Here is a 12927-nt window from a genome sequence, read left to right as displayed (position 1 = left end):
AATGGGAAACACTCCCTGCTCTGCCTCTTCCCAAGCGCCGCTATCATCGGTGCCACTCTGCAGCTCCCGCTCGCCAGAGGAGTGACCTTTCACAAGGCAAGTTATTCCCAGGGAACAAGGACAATCTTAAGTTACAGGCAGAATTATGCATTGCAGGGAAAAAATATGCAAAATGCATGCAAATGCCCAGACAAGGCACACTGTGTCTGGTCACTGAAGGATTCAAATTCAGTTCTTGAACTGGTCTGAACTGGTCACTACCACCAGATGGGAGCGAATGCATGTGCACAGTCTCGCAGAGATGTGAAAAAAAAAAATTGTATTTTTATATATATATATATATATATATATACACACACACACACACACCAGAGTGAATGGGGGAGGTGAGTACAACCGCCCCAAATCTGACAAAATTAAAGGTAATAAATTTACTTCCACCTCAGCTGCAGCAACAGCCTGAGAAAGGTTTAAACTCCCACAGCAGATCTGCTGGGAAGTCTGTTTCGTTGGGGGATTCTGCGTGTGCAAGTTTTAGGGTGCAGACACAGAGAAGGCCAGGCACAAATGGGGTTTGGGGCCAAGAACTGGGCTGGGGTCACCTGCTCTTTCTGAACATCCTCATCCTGGAGTTCTCTGCCCTCCCTAAGAGACCCAATCCCCATCCCCATCCTGGGGTGATCTGTCCCTGTCCCCTGAGCATCCTCAGCCCCATCCCGGGGTGCTCTGTCCCCTTCCACAAGCATCCTCATCCCGGAGTGCTCTGTCCACTCCCCTGAGCAACCCCATCCCAGGGATTCCTGCCCTCCCCAAGCACCCCCATCCTGGGGTGTTCTGCCCCCTCTCCCAAGCATCCCCATCCCAGGTTGCTCTGCCCTCTCTCCCGAGCATCCCCATCCCCATCCTGGGGTGTTCTGCCCCCTCTCCCAAGCATCCCCATCCCCATCCCAGGTTGCTCTGTCCCCTCCCCGAGCATCCCCATCCCCATCCCAGGTTGCTCTGCCCTCTCTCCCGAGCATCCCCATCCCCATCCCGGGGATTCCTGCCCTCCCCGAGCATCCCCATCCCCACCCTGGGGTGTTCTGCCCCCTCTCCCAAGCATCCCCATCCCCATCCCAGGTTGCTCTGCCCTCTCTCCCGAGCATCCCCATCCCCATCCCAGGTTGCTCTGCCCTCTCTCCCGAGCATCCCCATCCCCATCCCCATCCCGGGGATTCCTGCCCTCCCCGAGCATCCCCATCCCCATCCCAGGTTGTTCTGCCCTCTCTCCCGAGCATCCCCATCCCCATCCCAGGTTGTTCTGCCCTCTCTCCCGAGCATCCCCATCCCCACCCCGGGTTGCTCTGCCCTCTCTCCCGAGCATCCCCATCCCCATCCCGGCCCATCTGCGTCCCTCCCGCCGCCCCATTGTCCCGCTCCCCCGTCCCATCCCCAGACAGACAGGGCAGGGGGGCTGCGGGGAGCCGACCCGCGGGTCAGGCCGCACAATGGGCTCGGGGGAGGCGGTGGAGCCCCGGCCGGCCCGGCCCGGCCGCCGTGGGGCCGGCCGTGCCCCGCCACCTGCCCGCCGGGATGCGGGATGCGGGATGCGGGATGCGGGATGCGGGATGCGGGCGGCAGCTGCCCCGCACCGGGGCGGGAGAGGGCACAGCACCGACGGGAGGATTATCCACGGACACGGCCTGTCCCCTTTTCACCGCATTTAACAATAAAGCAGCAGCTATGGCAACGGGGTTAATTAATGCATCGGTCTGCATAACTAAAACCCCGCACCCGCTGAAAGGCCGCCGCTCCTGCCGGGACCCGCACCCGGGCGGGGAGCGGCTGCGGGGACACCCCCGAGCCATCCCCTCCTCACAGCTCCATCCCCACGCAGCGTCCGCACACCAGCCTCTGGAAAAGAGCAGGAAAACGGGGGCCGAAGTGTCCTTCAAAAAATAAAACTGAGGGGGAAAGTGATTTTTCAGGGATGGAGGGAGTAGAGCGCATTCCAAGGCAGAGGGGGTAAGGAGATAGGGAATGTAAAGGTTTCAGACTATCGTATAACCAGAGGGGGAAATGTCTTCTCACCACAAACATGCATCTGCATGATGTCTAGACAGTCATAAAAAGGGCAATTAAAGTACTGCAGGCTGCAGTAAGCCAATGTCTCCTCTCCCAGTCTAAACAGTTGAAACATACTGCACGAACTTGGAAAAAAAAAATATATAGGATAGAGAGAGGAAAAAAAAACAAGTTTGTAAGGAAAAATGTTTTGAAATTCAGCTTTAAATAAGCCAGTAAATTAATTCAACCTTGTCACATCTCTGCCTTATAACATATCAAATATTCCGCCTGCGTCCTGTCTAGACTGCGATAACAAAGGGCATTTAAAGCCCTGCAAGATGCGCTGACAGAGTAGCCATTTAAAGACACAGTATTGCTTTCTCCATCTAAAACGATTTGTCAGATGGAGTTAAAATGAAAATGATAAGTAATCACTCTGGTTCACAACCATTTCAAAAGGAAAAAAAAAAACACAAAACCCCCACAGCTCCTAGATATAAATCCTACTAAAATCATTCCAATGTATCATTCCAGTGGGATTTGTCTGGCCTCTTTTTTTATGGCATTTGCTTTTTTTTTTAATTTATTTTATTAATCTGAGATGTCAGTAGCTTTCTGCAGCACATGCATTTCTAAATAGGAATGGATTAAGTTTGAAAGAGCCAGCTCCAAGTTTTAACTGATTTATTGGCATAAAATGATGACTTCTGTAGAAACAGTATTATAACCCCAAGGGTTAACAACACTGAAAAGGAATTTTTTGTTTTTATTTACTTAGAAACAAAATAATAAACTGTATCACATGAGAAAAACTGCCCAGTCCCCATCACTGACACAGTTAAGCCTGCTCAGTCCCAGTCCTCAGGAATGCAAAAAAGAAAAGAAAGTAAAAACAATGTGGGTATGCAGTGTTGGTTTTTTTACTGGGAAAGTATGTTTTTCTGGAAAAAAAAAAAAAACAAAAACAACAAAATATAATCCTGTCTAACACAAGAAACACTCTTATTCCTTTCTGAGCTTTATGAATTGTTGAAGAACAAGAAAACCTCAAAATAAAATACACAGGCAAAATCACTTATCTGCTGAACAGGCCGGGGCCAGGCCACAGCCACCCCAGGCCAACACTCCCATGCCAGTGCAGCCTGGCCTGGGACTGCTTTGCTGGGACATGGCATGACCCTGTGCCCAGGGGAGGGTCACGGTGGGAGTCACCCCTGGAAGTCCAGAACCAGCCTGAATTCAGTTCTTCTCTGCTCCTCACCCTATAACATCCCACCACCACCTCATCTGCACCTCCCTCTGTCTCCCAACCCTTGTTTCTTAATTATTATTTTAATAAGACTGTTTCCAACTTCATTGTTCATTCCGCAATAGCCCAAGGGCTACAACTGTTCATTAGACAGAATTTCTGCTTTAATTGCACTGACACAGATGTGTAGGTTATCTGGAAGAAATTACTAAAATGAGCAGTAAAGAATGGGGCTGGATGCTTTTCTTCCCTTACGGAGAGTTTAATTTAACATTACTTCCCCCCACGCCCCGTACAAGCAGCATCATTCGCTGCACTGCGGGTTTGCAGAGGAATTAACCCCAAACTGCTCCCACTGCACACAGGTGCATGAGGATTCCCACTGGGGCAACAGGGGCAGGTTTAGAGGCTCTGTGGTCTCCACCACTGCCAGTGGGATGGCCTGTGTCCCCACCATGTCCCCCACAAATCCGTGACATTCCCCTGAGAGTGGAAGCATCTGGGACCACAGATAAAGCTTTGGGTAAAAAGTTGGGCCACCACTGCTCAACATGCCCATCCCTGTCTGTGCCAGGACTGGGGTGGGAAACAGGCTCCCTTGGTCCATCCTCACCCTCTGAAAGGAAGAAACACCAAAAAATGTCATCACTTCTGCTCAGCAGTGCCTGGGCTTCGAACCCACCAAGGCTGCGCAGCTGTCAAATCAGCCAGGGAGTTCACATGAACTTCCTCAGCAATTCATGTTGGCAAGAGCCAGACACATAATAGCCCTGGATTCAGAGAGAAAGAGCTGCCAGCATTATTTCTATTTAAAACCTCTATCTGAGCTTCATAGACTCATTCTTCGCACATGATACAAACACACACACACAAAATTCAGAAATGAGCCAGATCCAGAAGCATTTCACTTCACCAAGAGTAGTGCCTAACAGCAATTTCAGGTTTTGGCTCTCTGTGACTATTTAATAGATTTTAATTCAATATTAAAAAGCATGAACCTGCCAATTTTTTGTTATGTCTTCTTGCCAGGAAGAAGAAAAAAAGTTGTTCCCAACTTCTTTATCAAACCATTTCCTCCTGTGCACCTCCCTCCTCCAGACAAGGGGTGGGAACCCAGAGGCACCTCCTGGCCAAGGCAAAGCTGACAAGGGTGGGCTGGGGCAGGGGCAACATCACAGCTTCAAACCCCATCTCTAAATATGTCCAAAAGCCACTAAAAATGTCTCCTTCAGCCAAACTTGTCTTTAAGGGGGAAGGAAAATTTCACAAATGCTTCCCCGCACTAAGGGAAAAACCTTCCCTTTGTTGCTAGGGGACTTACTTGCTTTGTATCTGCTGAAAACATTTAAAATGCCACCATTGTATTTAGGAAAAAAAAACCCAAAAACCCGAGACTGAAGCACCTCGTGCTAAAAATCAAGAGACATCAGTTCCATCCTTCGTTTGCAAGTACTTCGCTCAGGCCTGACTTCGTTTTGTGTCTTGGTCCTCGATGCTTTTTGGCAGCTTGCTCCAGACTTACTGGCAAGAGCTAAAAGGTTTCTATTTAGCTGGTGTCAGCTGAGCATCTGTGCCGGCAAGAACTGGAGTGGGGGGTGATCCCGGCTGCCTTTCAAAAGCACATTTCTCTCTGGGAGCTGCCACGATAATTTAAATCTGAGCGTGTTCGGGGAGCGGGGTGACTCCCTCCGGAGGGGCGCAGCACTCCGCGCGGGGAGCGATCCCCGATCAGCGGAGGGAAACGGAGCTGGGAACGCTCCCTAACCTGTGACCCCGACAACAAAAGGCAGGGACAGCGTCTAGACCTGCAGTCTGCCGTGGAGTGAAGGCAGCATTGTGCTGCGGCTCGGCGGCGGGGCGGGCTCCGCGGCTGCGGGCGGAGCGGCCGCGGGCAGGGCGCGCAGCCCCGGCACCGGCCCCGGCGGCCGCCGCCCCTGCCCGCGCTGCTGCAAGCCCTGCACGCCAAGGAACCCATCGCATTCCCAGCCCCGGGTTTGCCTCTGCCTCCCGTGCACACAGCATCCTCGCGCTCCTCATCCTGCGAGTCCAGCCCTGCGCGGATTGCCAACAAGAAGGAGCAAAAATGAAATATATGCTTCTTTATTTTCTGCTTTCGCTGCGTGGCTCAGTTAAAAGGGGACAAACCAAGATGTTCCCTCTCTGCCAAGCCTAGAGGTCAGGTCAACATTCAAAAAAAGCCCGAAGACCCAGCTTTAAAATACATTTCTTGTGCGACCCTGATCAAACCCCTTGGCTTCCCCACATATGAAAATATAAATACCCTAAATAAATGCTGGAGCTAACGGCAGGTTACTGCCAGGGAACTGCATGAAGAGAAAATAAAAGTCCTATTAAAATCCCTTGTTCATCTCTGCCAGAAAGAAAACACTTACCCACTACTTAAAAAGATGCATTAAAGGAGAAAGAGCATCCGGGGGGGTTAAGGACACCCCTGGCAGAGCAGTGAGGAGAAGCACTCCCGGCCATCCACTCCCATGTGCCCTCGGGATAAGGTTTTGGGGTGATCCCACACCCTGGCCATGCCCTGACCATGCCAGCACAGGCAGCAGGGACAGCAGCTGCCCCGAGCACACCCAGCACAGAGTGGGGCTGCAGGCAAACCTGGGAACCACAGATCAGAACTCTGGGCAAAACAAAACCTTTCACTATTCCTGCAGGAAAAGTAAATACCTGGAAGATGTGCTCCAGCCCAGCTGTACAGGTGTAAAACCACGGTGGCAGTGGTGTGGTGCCACCCTGGGCATCAGTGACACTCACTGGCCCAGTGGCACCGCTCCACAAGGAATGGGCAACTTTGGGCACAGCCAGCAGCCACCTCAGGCAGCTGCAGGGAACCACCCCCCCCTCCTTCTGCCAGCTCTGGAGTTACAGCCTGAGACCAAGCAAAACCAGACCCAGCAACTGAGATCCTTTAAACAGCTATTAAATCCCCACCTCCTTCTGATGAGAGGTGATTTACAAACAGATGATGGTGAATACAGTGAATTCAGAGCACGAGAGGAGTTTCAGTACCCTGGTAGCCACCAGATGCCGATCCTTCATCAGCACACTTCATCCACACCTTACACAACAAAAAGGGACAAGGACTTTCTTCTCCCCTTCCCTCTGTTTCTTCCTACCCCATCTCCAAGACATCACTAGTCCAGTGTCAACTCCTTCCCCAGGTGCTCCAGGTCCCTGGGACTACTGAGGCACCAACAGAGCCAGGAGCTGTGGCAGGACAGTGGATGGTGGCACCATGGCAAGATGCCACACACCCGCAGCCTCAGCAGGGTCCAGCCAGACCTTCCTCACAGCCTGGCACCTGCTATGGCAGCAGCTCATCTCCTGACAACTGCCTGGCATTTATTTTTGGTGCACATGCACAGGGAGAATGAGAGATCCCACACTGGGATTTTTATCAGCAGTGCGCAGCTATGGAAACAAACGCATTTAAGACTAATATAACAAAATGCCCAAACCCACAACAATAAAATAAAGAATGGTGCACATTGGCATTTTCACAGGGGAGCACTGCAGTGAATGCAGAGCATGACCCAGCTTCTCCCAGAATTCACCCAAACTTTTAAGAAATCACACATTTTCATGTACTTACATGTTTAGCTACGTGAATTTTGCTTGGTGGAAACCCTCCACCTGCCCTTTGATTTTACAGAGTTCAAGGAATGCACCTCCTCCTAAATAAGATGAATAGCCATTTGTTGAGGGCATTCTCTCCTTCCCCTCTGTACCCATTTCCAAGCCACCCTCTGTCAGAAGCAGGACAGCTAACTCAAAATCCACCAGAAACTGCAGCACCTCTTCTTTTACTCCCCATGGAGGGGACACAGTGGTGCCTGACCATGCCCCAGCGTACAGATCAGGGCAGCGGCTGCAGCTCAACCAAACTGCTCCACAAGTCATTTAGAGGAATCCAAGAGCCTGACTTCCACACCACAGACATCCAGGAATTATCAAAGAGATGGTGGAATACCTTAAAAACCCAGGAAAAAAAGCCCAGTGAAAACCAAAGGTAGTGCTGCTCCCTGCCCAGGTTTGGTGTTCTGACCCACCACGTGCAGGGCTTTATCCCAGGTGGCACAGGGATGGGCAGGGGCATCTCTCTGGGATGGGCAGGGGCATCTCTCCGGGATGGGCAGGGGCATCTCTCCGGGATGGGCAGGGGCATCTCCCCCTGGGGTTCTGGCTCTGCAGGCAGCACCAGGATGCTGGGGAGGACGGGCGGTGGAGGTGGCGATGTCTGGGAATGCCGGCCCAGGCTGGAGCTGCAGACAAGGACCCAGACAACAAAGGCGAGGCAAAAAGCGTCTGATAGAGGCAGCCCCGTCTGGCAGGCCAGGCTTTCAGAAGCCCGGGCATGCACTGATGTCTGCAAGCACAGCTCTTCGCCGGGCGCACAATTAACCCCGCAGCAAGATCGCTGAAGTGTCCTGCAGCACACTCCAAATAGTATCCATCTGGTAAGATGAAAAAAAACCCCAAGACTACAGGGGTGCAGCAAAGGAGCAAACAACTGGAGACTGCAGGGAATGACTCTACAACAAACAAAAATTATACTTAATTTTCTGTTATTTATATTCTAAGAAAACCGCATGTTTTCACTTGCATCTCTGCCTCCCTCCCCGAGGCACAAACACACACACAAAAAATGGGAAGACCAGGGAAAGCAGGAAGAGCAGCACAGCTCCAACACATCCCCACTCACACGCTTTCCCAAATCACAGCACAAGAAAACGGGTGTGAGTTTTACAACCATGGAGCAACAGCCAAACGCCTTTTGCTGGAGCAAAAATGCCCCGAGCAGCTGCTCAGAGCACTGGGACACCACAGCTACCCCTGCCCGCCTGATCTGCTGGGATCTTAAGGCATTAATATAAAATAAATGTAAATAAACCATTGACTGCTGCAGGACAGTTTCCCTACGGGCTGGTGTGAGTGTCCCAGCCCTGGGGCTGATCCCAGCCTCAGGATCCCGTGGCTCCCCTGCCTGATGTCTGTGCCAGGATAACGCTGCTGGGGGACCCGTGGTGTCTCACAGCTTTTTTGCATAAGCAAGGGCTATCCTGCTGTGCAACCAAATTGTGCCACCAGGCTCAAAATAAAGGAACTGAAATAAATTTTTTTTCTTCTTATTTTAGATTATGACTTTTACTAATTGATGATTGATAAAAGCCTAATGAATGATTTGTAGGCATTATAAGCATGTTAAGGATCCGAGTGTGGTTATAAGCCAAGGTCATAAGTTCTATTGACTTTCCAGGCTCTATAGCAATTGATTTGCCATTTATTAAAATCATTCATTCGCCACTTGTTAACAATTTATTTAGCTGGTTCTTCTTCAGCAGGCTTGGGACACCACATTTGAGCAAAGACACCTCAGTTTTGAGGTGCTGTTATAAACTCAATTCTGAACTGAGAGACAAACCCATCAACATTATAGCAGTGTCTTTTTAAAGGGTTTTTTGCAAACGGGTTCAGCTCAAATCCAGGAGCCTGGTTTAACAGGGCTTCCAACACCCAGTTTTGTCTGTGCTGAACATGTGCATCTCTGGCCACACTCAGCAGAAGTCCCACATCTCATGACTTAAAAGGTGCAGGATGTCAACTACTTTCATAAAACAGAGTGAAAGTCTCTTTCCTCAATGTAGCACTGCTCATCAGTTTGCCAGAGTAGAAACAAATGAAAGAGTACTGGTGCTTAAAATGCCACTCAGCTTTTGAACTTGCTTCTACACTGAACAGCAGAAGAAAAAAAATCCCATCCAGGATTACCAAAGCGCAGCCAGATATGGATAGACAGAGAACAGCAGGTTTGCACAGTCAGCCTCTGCAGACACCACTGCATCCCCCCTGCAGCAGAGGAGCAGGTACCTGCTGCTCTGGGGGCCAGGCAATGTCCCACCCATTCCGTGGAGCAGGAACCAGGGTGTTTACAGCATAGCAGCTGCAATCATGCAATCAGCCTTCGTAATTAGATCTTGGCAACTCTTGAAATACTTCACTTACCCAGTTTACCTGGAAAGGTGCGACCTAAACATTCAGTGCCTGGAGACATTTGAAAGAAAAACAGAAAGGATCCGTCAGTGATGGGAGCCACCTCCGAGCGGCTGCACACACACCCCTGCTCCCCTCCTGGGGCTCATCCTGGCAGAGCTCCCCTGGCCAGCAGAAACCTGCTCCCACCATCTCCACTGGGCCAGCAGCACCAGAGGTGCCACCACTCCTGGCTAAAGACCCCAGGCGCTTTTCCCACACCAGACATTTCCACACCAAGGTCCCGTTCCTCTCTCTCCTGCTTCCCCAGGACGCTCTCCTGATCTCACCTGATGGCAATGCCAGAGTTTCACAGAGGTTTGTAAAGTTTCTGAGATCACCCAGCCCACCCCAGAGACCTCCCTGCCACATCCAACAGCGCCAGACTGCCTGTCCATGGCCCAGGGCAGCACTCTGCACTTCAAGGCACCGGTGGGCTGTTTATCACGTTCTGTATCCTCTGCAAACACACAGAGCTGAGCCCCACATGCCTCTGAGCCTGGTGAAAGCTCAGGGTCTCCTGACACCCATGATCACAGCGGGGGCAGTGCCTCTGGAGCGCTGAAGAGGAAGAGCCACAGCAAAATCTTGCACAACACCCCAGGAGCAATGCCCAGCAGATGCATTTTCAAGTGAGGAGAACAAAGCAGCAAAAAGTTTGCAACAGAAGACAACTCATGACTTCTCTCTCACCCATCAGTGTGCGACCGCCTGCAACACTGAAGGGATTACAGGACATGGATGCTCCCCAGTGCCTGGCAAGCTGACACATTCTGGGCGGGTGGGAGCTCTGCATCCCACAGGAGGTTCACCAGAGAAACACGTGTACACAGGACCCTTTGATGAAGCCTGTAAGAACTGTCTGTCACTGATAATGGTTAATTGGTACTAATTAGTACAGTCTGATTGGAAGGAGTCCTACTGGCCTATAAGAGTGGCCTTTAACCCAAGAGCAAGGGAGGCAGATGCTGCCAGACACAGCGCTGGGGCCACGGACACACAGCCTGCTCCCCACCCTGCGCCTGCCTCTGCAGCAACACAGCAGGGGATACATGAGCACATCACTGCTCTCAAATAAAGCTTTAAAAAGTTACTTTCCATGCACCTGGGAGGACAGAGAAAACCAACTTTTTAATCCCAGGAAAAGATTAAGGATCAGACAGTCGCTGTACATTACTGCAGCAGCTAAATAACGAGGGGTCGCAGGCTGGGCTCACTGATGGGAAGTCAGGCTGATTTAGATGCTTCACATGCAGGTGTTCAAAAGGGCAAACATGAGGTGTCACCTGAATGCACACAGGCAGCCCTGAGCCTCCAGGCCCATGGGCAGCAGCACCACCACCCCGCTGGAACGGGCACCGACACCGAGCGTGACAGGAAAGGAAAGAAAGGAATTCTGCCCAGCCAAACACCAACGTGTGGCAACAAGCTCGGACCTCCTCCTCCTCCTCCTCCTGCTCAGCCAGCTCACTGCACAAAGCCTGGAAAGGGGTGGGAGGCTGGAAAGGAGTGAAAGGCCAGAAGAAGATTGGAGGCCAAAATGGGTGGGAGTCCCAAAACTAAAATGTAGAGTCTGAGAAAAAAGTGGATGCCAAAATGGCTTGGGAGACCCAAAAGGGTGGGAGTCCAAAGGAAATTTAAAAGTTGAGAATGCATGCAGCTGGCTGGATCAGGATCAGCTTTTCTCTGGCTCATTTTCCAAAAGGGTAGAAAGCAATGTCTCTCCCCTCCCTGTTCCACAGACCAGGTGATGCAGCGTGATGCCCTGTGCACATGTGTTCCCCATCATGTCTCATCCAAGATGTTTGGCCATGGTCTAGGACATGTGGGAGAAGCCAACCTGAACCCTCTGAAGTCATGCAAGATTTTAGGATGTTGCTTCTCCCCTCTCTCTTGGCACGCCTGCCTCTCCCATCATCACATCTTCCCTTTAGGTTCAGCCACGCATTTGCCAACTTTTTAAATGCAAATGAGAATTGGCACATAAAGTCGGTGCTTTAAACCTGACCAGAGCCACCCTCAGCTCTCCTCCCTCCCTCCTTATATGCATAAATTTTTTTTATGCAATCAGCAGCAGGGAAGAGATCCAGGGAGTGGCTGAGCCATGCCTGGAGCCCTTGTGCAGCCGCAGCGCTGCCAGACTGCTCCATGGGAAGGGTGGCTCAGGCTCTCTGCCTACCAGCAGCAGCATGGAACCAGTAATTACCCTGGCTGGACCAACACCTGCTCGTGGTTTTGTCTTACACTGTTTGTGCAACCCAACAGGCTGCCAACAAAGCAGGGATGTGCTTTGCCTAAACAGGTGAAAACACGAAACAGGGAACGGAGCTGCCGTGTTGGTCCCACAACGCCTCTGTGCAACACATGCTGGAAAATCACTGCTGCTTCAGCCTGCAAGGCTGCAGAGGAGGGACGAGCATGGCATGCACTGAAAAGGCAAGAAAGGAGGGAAAAGAGCTGCCCATCTGCAGAGCCCAGCTTCTGAATCCAGCCCCACGCTGGTGCAGGGCACACGGATGTTCTTTGCTGGGCTGAAAAAGCTTGGCTTGCCAGGAGAGTCCTGCAAAACCCAGCCCGGGCTGCCTGCAGAGCAGAGCTGCTCCCAAAAATGCCCTGTGCCAGTTTGGAGCAGAAGTGCCCACTCCCATGCCAGGGACCCGACCCTTGTGCCCACAGAGCAGGAGCTCAGCAATGGTGTGGGAAAGGCAGCGTGGAGACCATGAGTGACCAAGGGCAAAGACCCCAGAGGAGCACCTGGGCCAGCCTCAGCCTCTGGCAGAATCAGCTCTAACCCCACCAGGTCACACCCAAAAGACGCTCTCCCCCCACCAGCAGATGGGATTTGTTGTAGATGATTTGTCCTGGAATAAAAACACCAGCCCCACCTCTTGCTGCATATTTACTGAAAGCCACTAGACATTAAACAGAGGCAAAAAGTGTATCCCAGCAACATCTGGAATTTATCCCTTCTCCCTTCTGAAAAAAAAAAAAATCATGCTCTATTCTTTTAGAGAAAGAAAAGTGATTATATAGAATTATAATGCTGGAAGAACATAGAGAAGAGCAGAGATTTTCTTTGAAATGCTGTTTAGACAATTAAAAAGGATAGTTTCAAAGAAGCAGCAAATACTATCTCAGCTTTTTCCACCCTGTCTCGCAGTACCAGGCTTTCCTCCATGCCTTGGCTAAGAGATTCCAAAGAAAGCAACAGATTTTTTTCATCCTTGCAAGATCTTAGTAAGCTTCCTTAGAAAGGAAACCAGCTCTCAGGCCTAAATGATTGAAGATAGACCAAATAAAAAAAAATATTCTTCCAATTTCTGCCAACAGGACTTGAAGGCACCTTGATTTCTACAAAGAAAACCTGTTTTGGGATGAGCTTTCCAAAAGAGGATGTGTCAGTTTTTACCCATGAGAGCCAATACTCTCTCCCCAGACATCAGAACGGAAAGGCTTTAAATATTAAAACAGGAAAAGATTAATATGAGGATGCAAGGCCAAAATGTGACATCCTCCACTTCCCCAGGCTGCTGATCCCAGAATGGCTGGACCACGACCCCACAGCATCACCTGTGCCC

The 12927-nt window shown here is 50.9% G+C and overlaps 1 protein-coding gene across 4 annotated transcripts in view; it reads right to left on the bottom strand.

Annotated features, from left to right (window-relative positions):
* PMEPA1 (prostate transmembrane protein, androgen induced 1) overlaps positions 1–12927 on the bottom strand; it is a 44108-nt gene that overhangs the window by 19197 nt on the left and 11984 nt on the right. For 3 of the 4 annotated variants that reach the window (XM_085558289.1, XM_021553607.3, XM_031506558.3), the window contains exon 2: positions 9323–9361. The exons of the other annotated variant lie outside the window; for it this stretch is intronic. In XM_085558289.1, the coding sequence (XP_085414415.1) occupies positions 9323–9361 (39 nt within the window). The remainder of the gene's footprint in view (positions 1–9322; positions 9362–12927) is intronic. 4 annotated transcript variants of the gene reach the window in all.

Source organism: Lonchura striata, chromosome 20, assembly GCF_050655825.1.
Source record: "Lonchura striata isolate lonStrDom1 chromosome 20, ASM5065582v1, whole genome shotgun sequence".
Lineage (NCBI taxonomy): Eukaryota > Metazoa > Chordata > Aves > Passeriformes > Estrildidae > Lonchura > Lonchura striata.
Note: the sequence above shows the minus strand (reverse complement) of the source record. Positions and strands in the feature narration are given on the sequence as shown.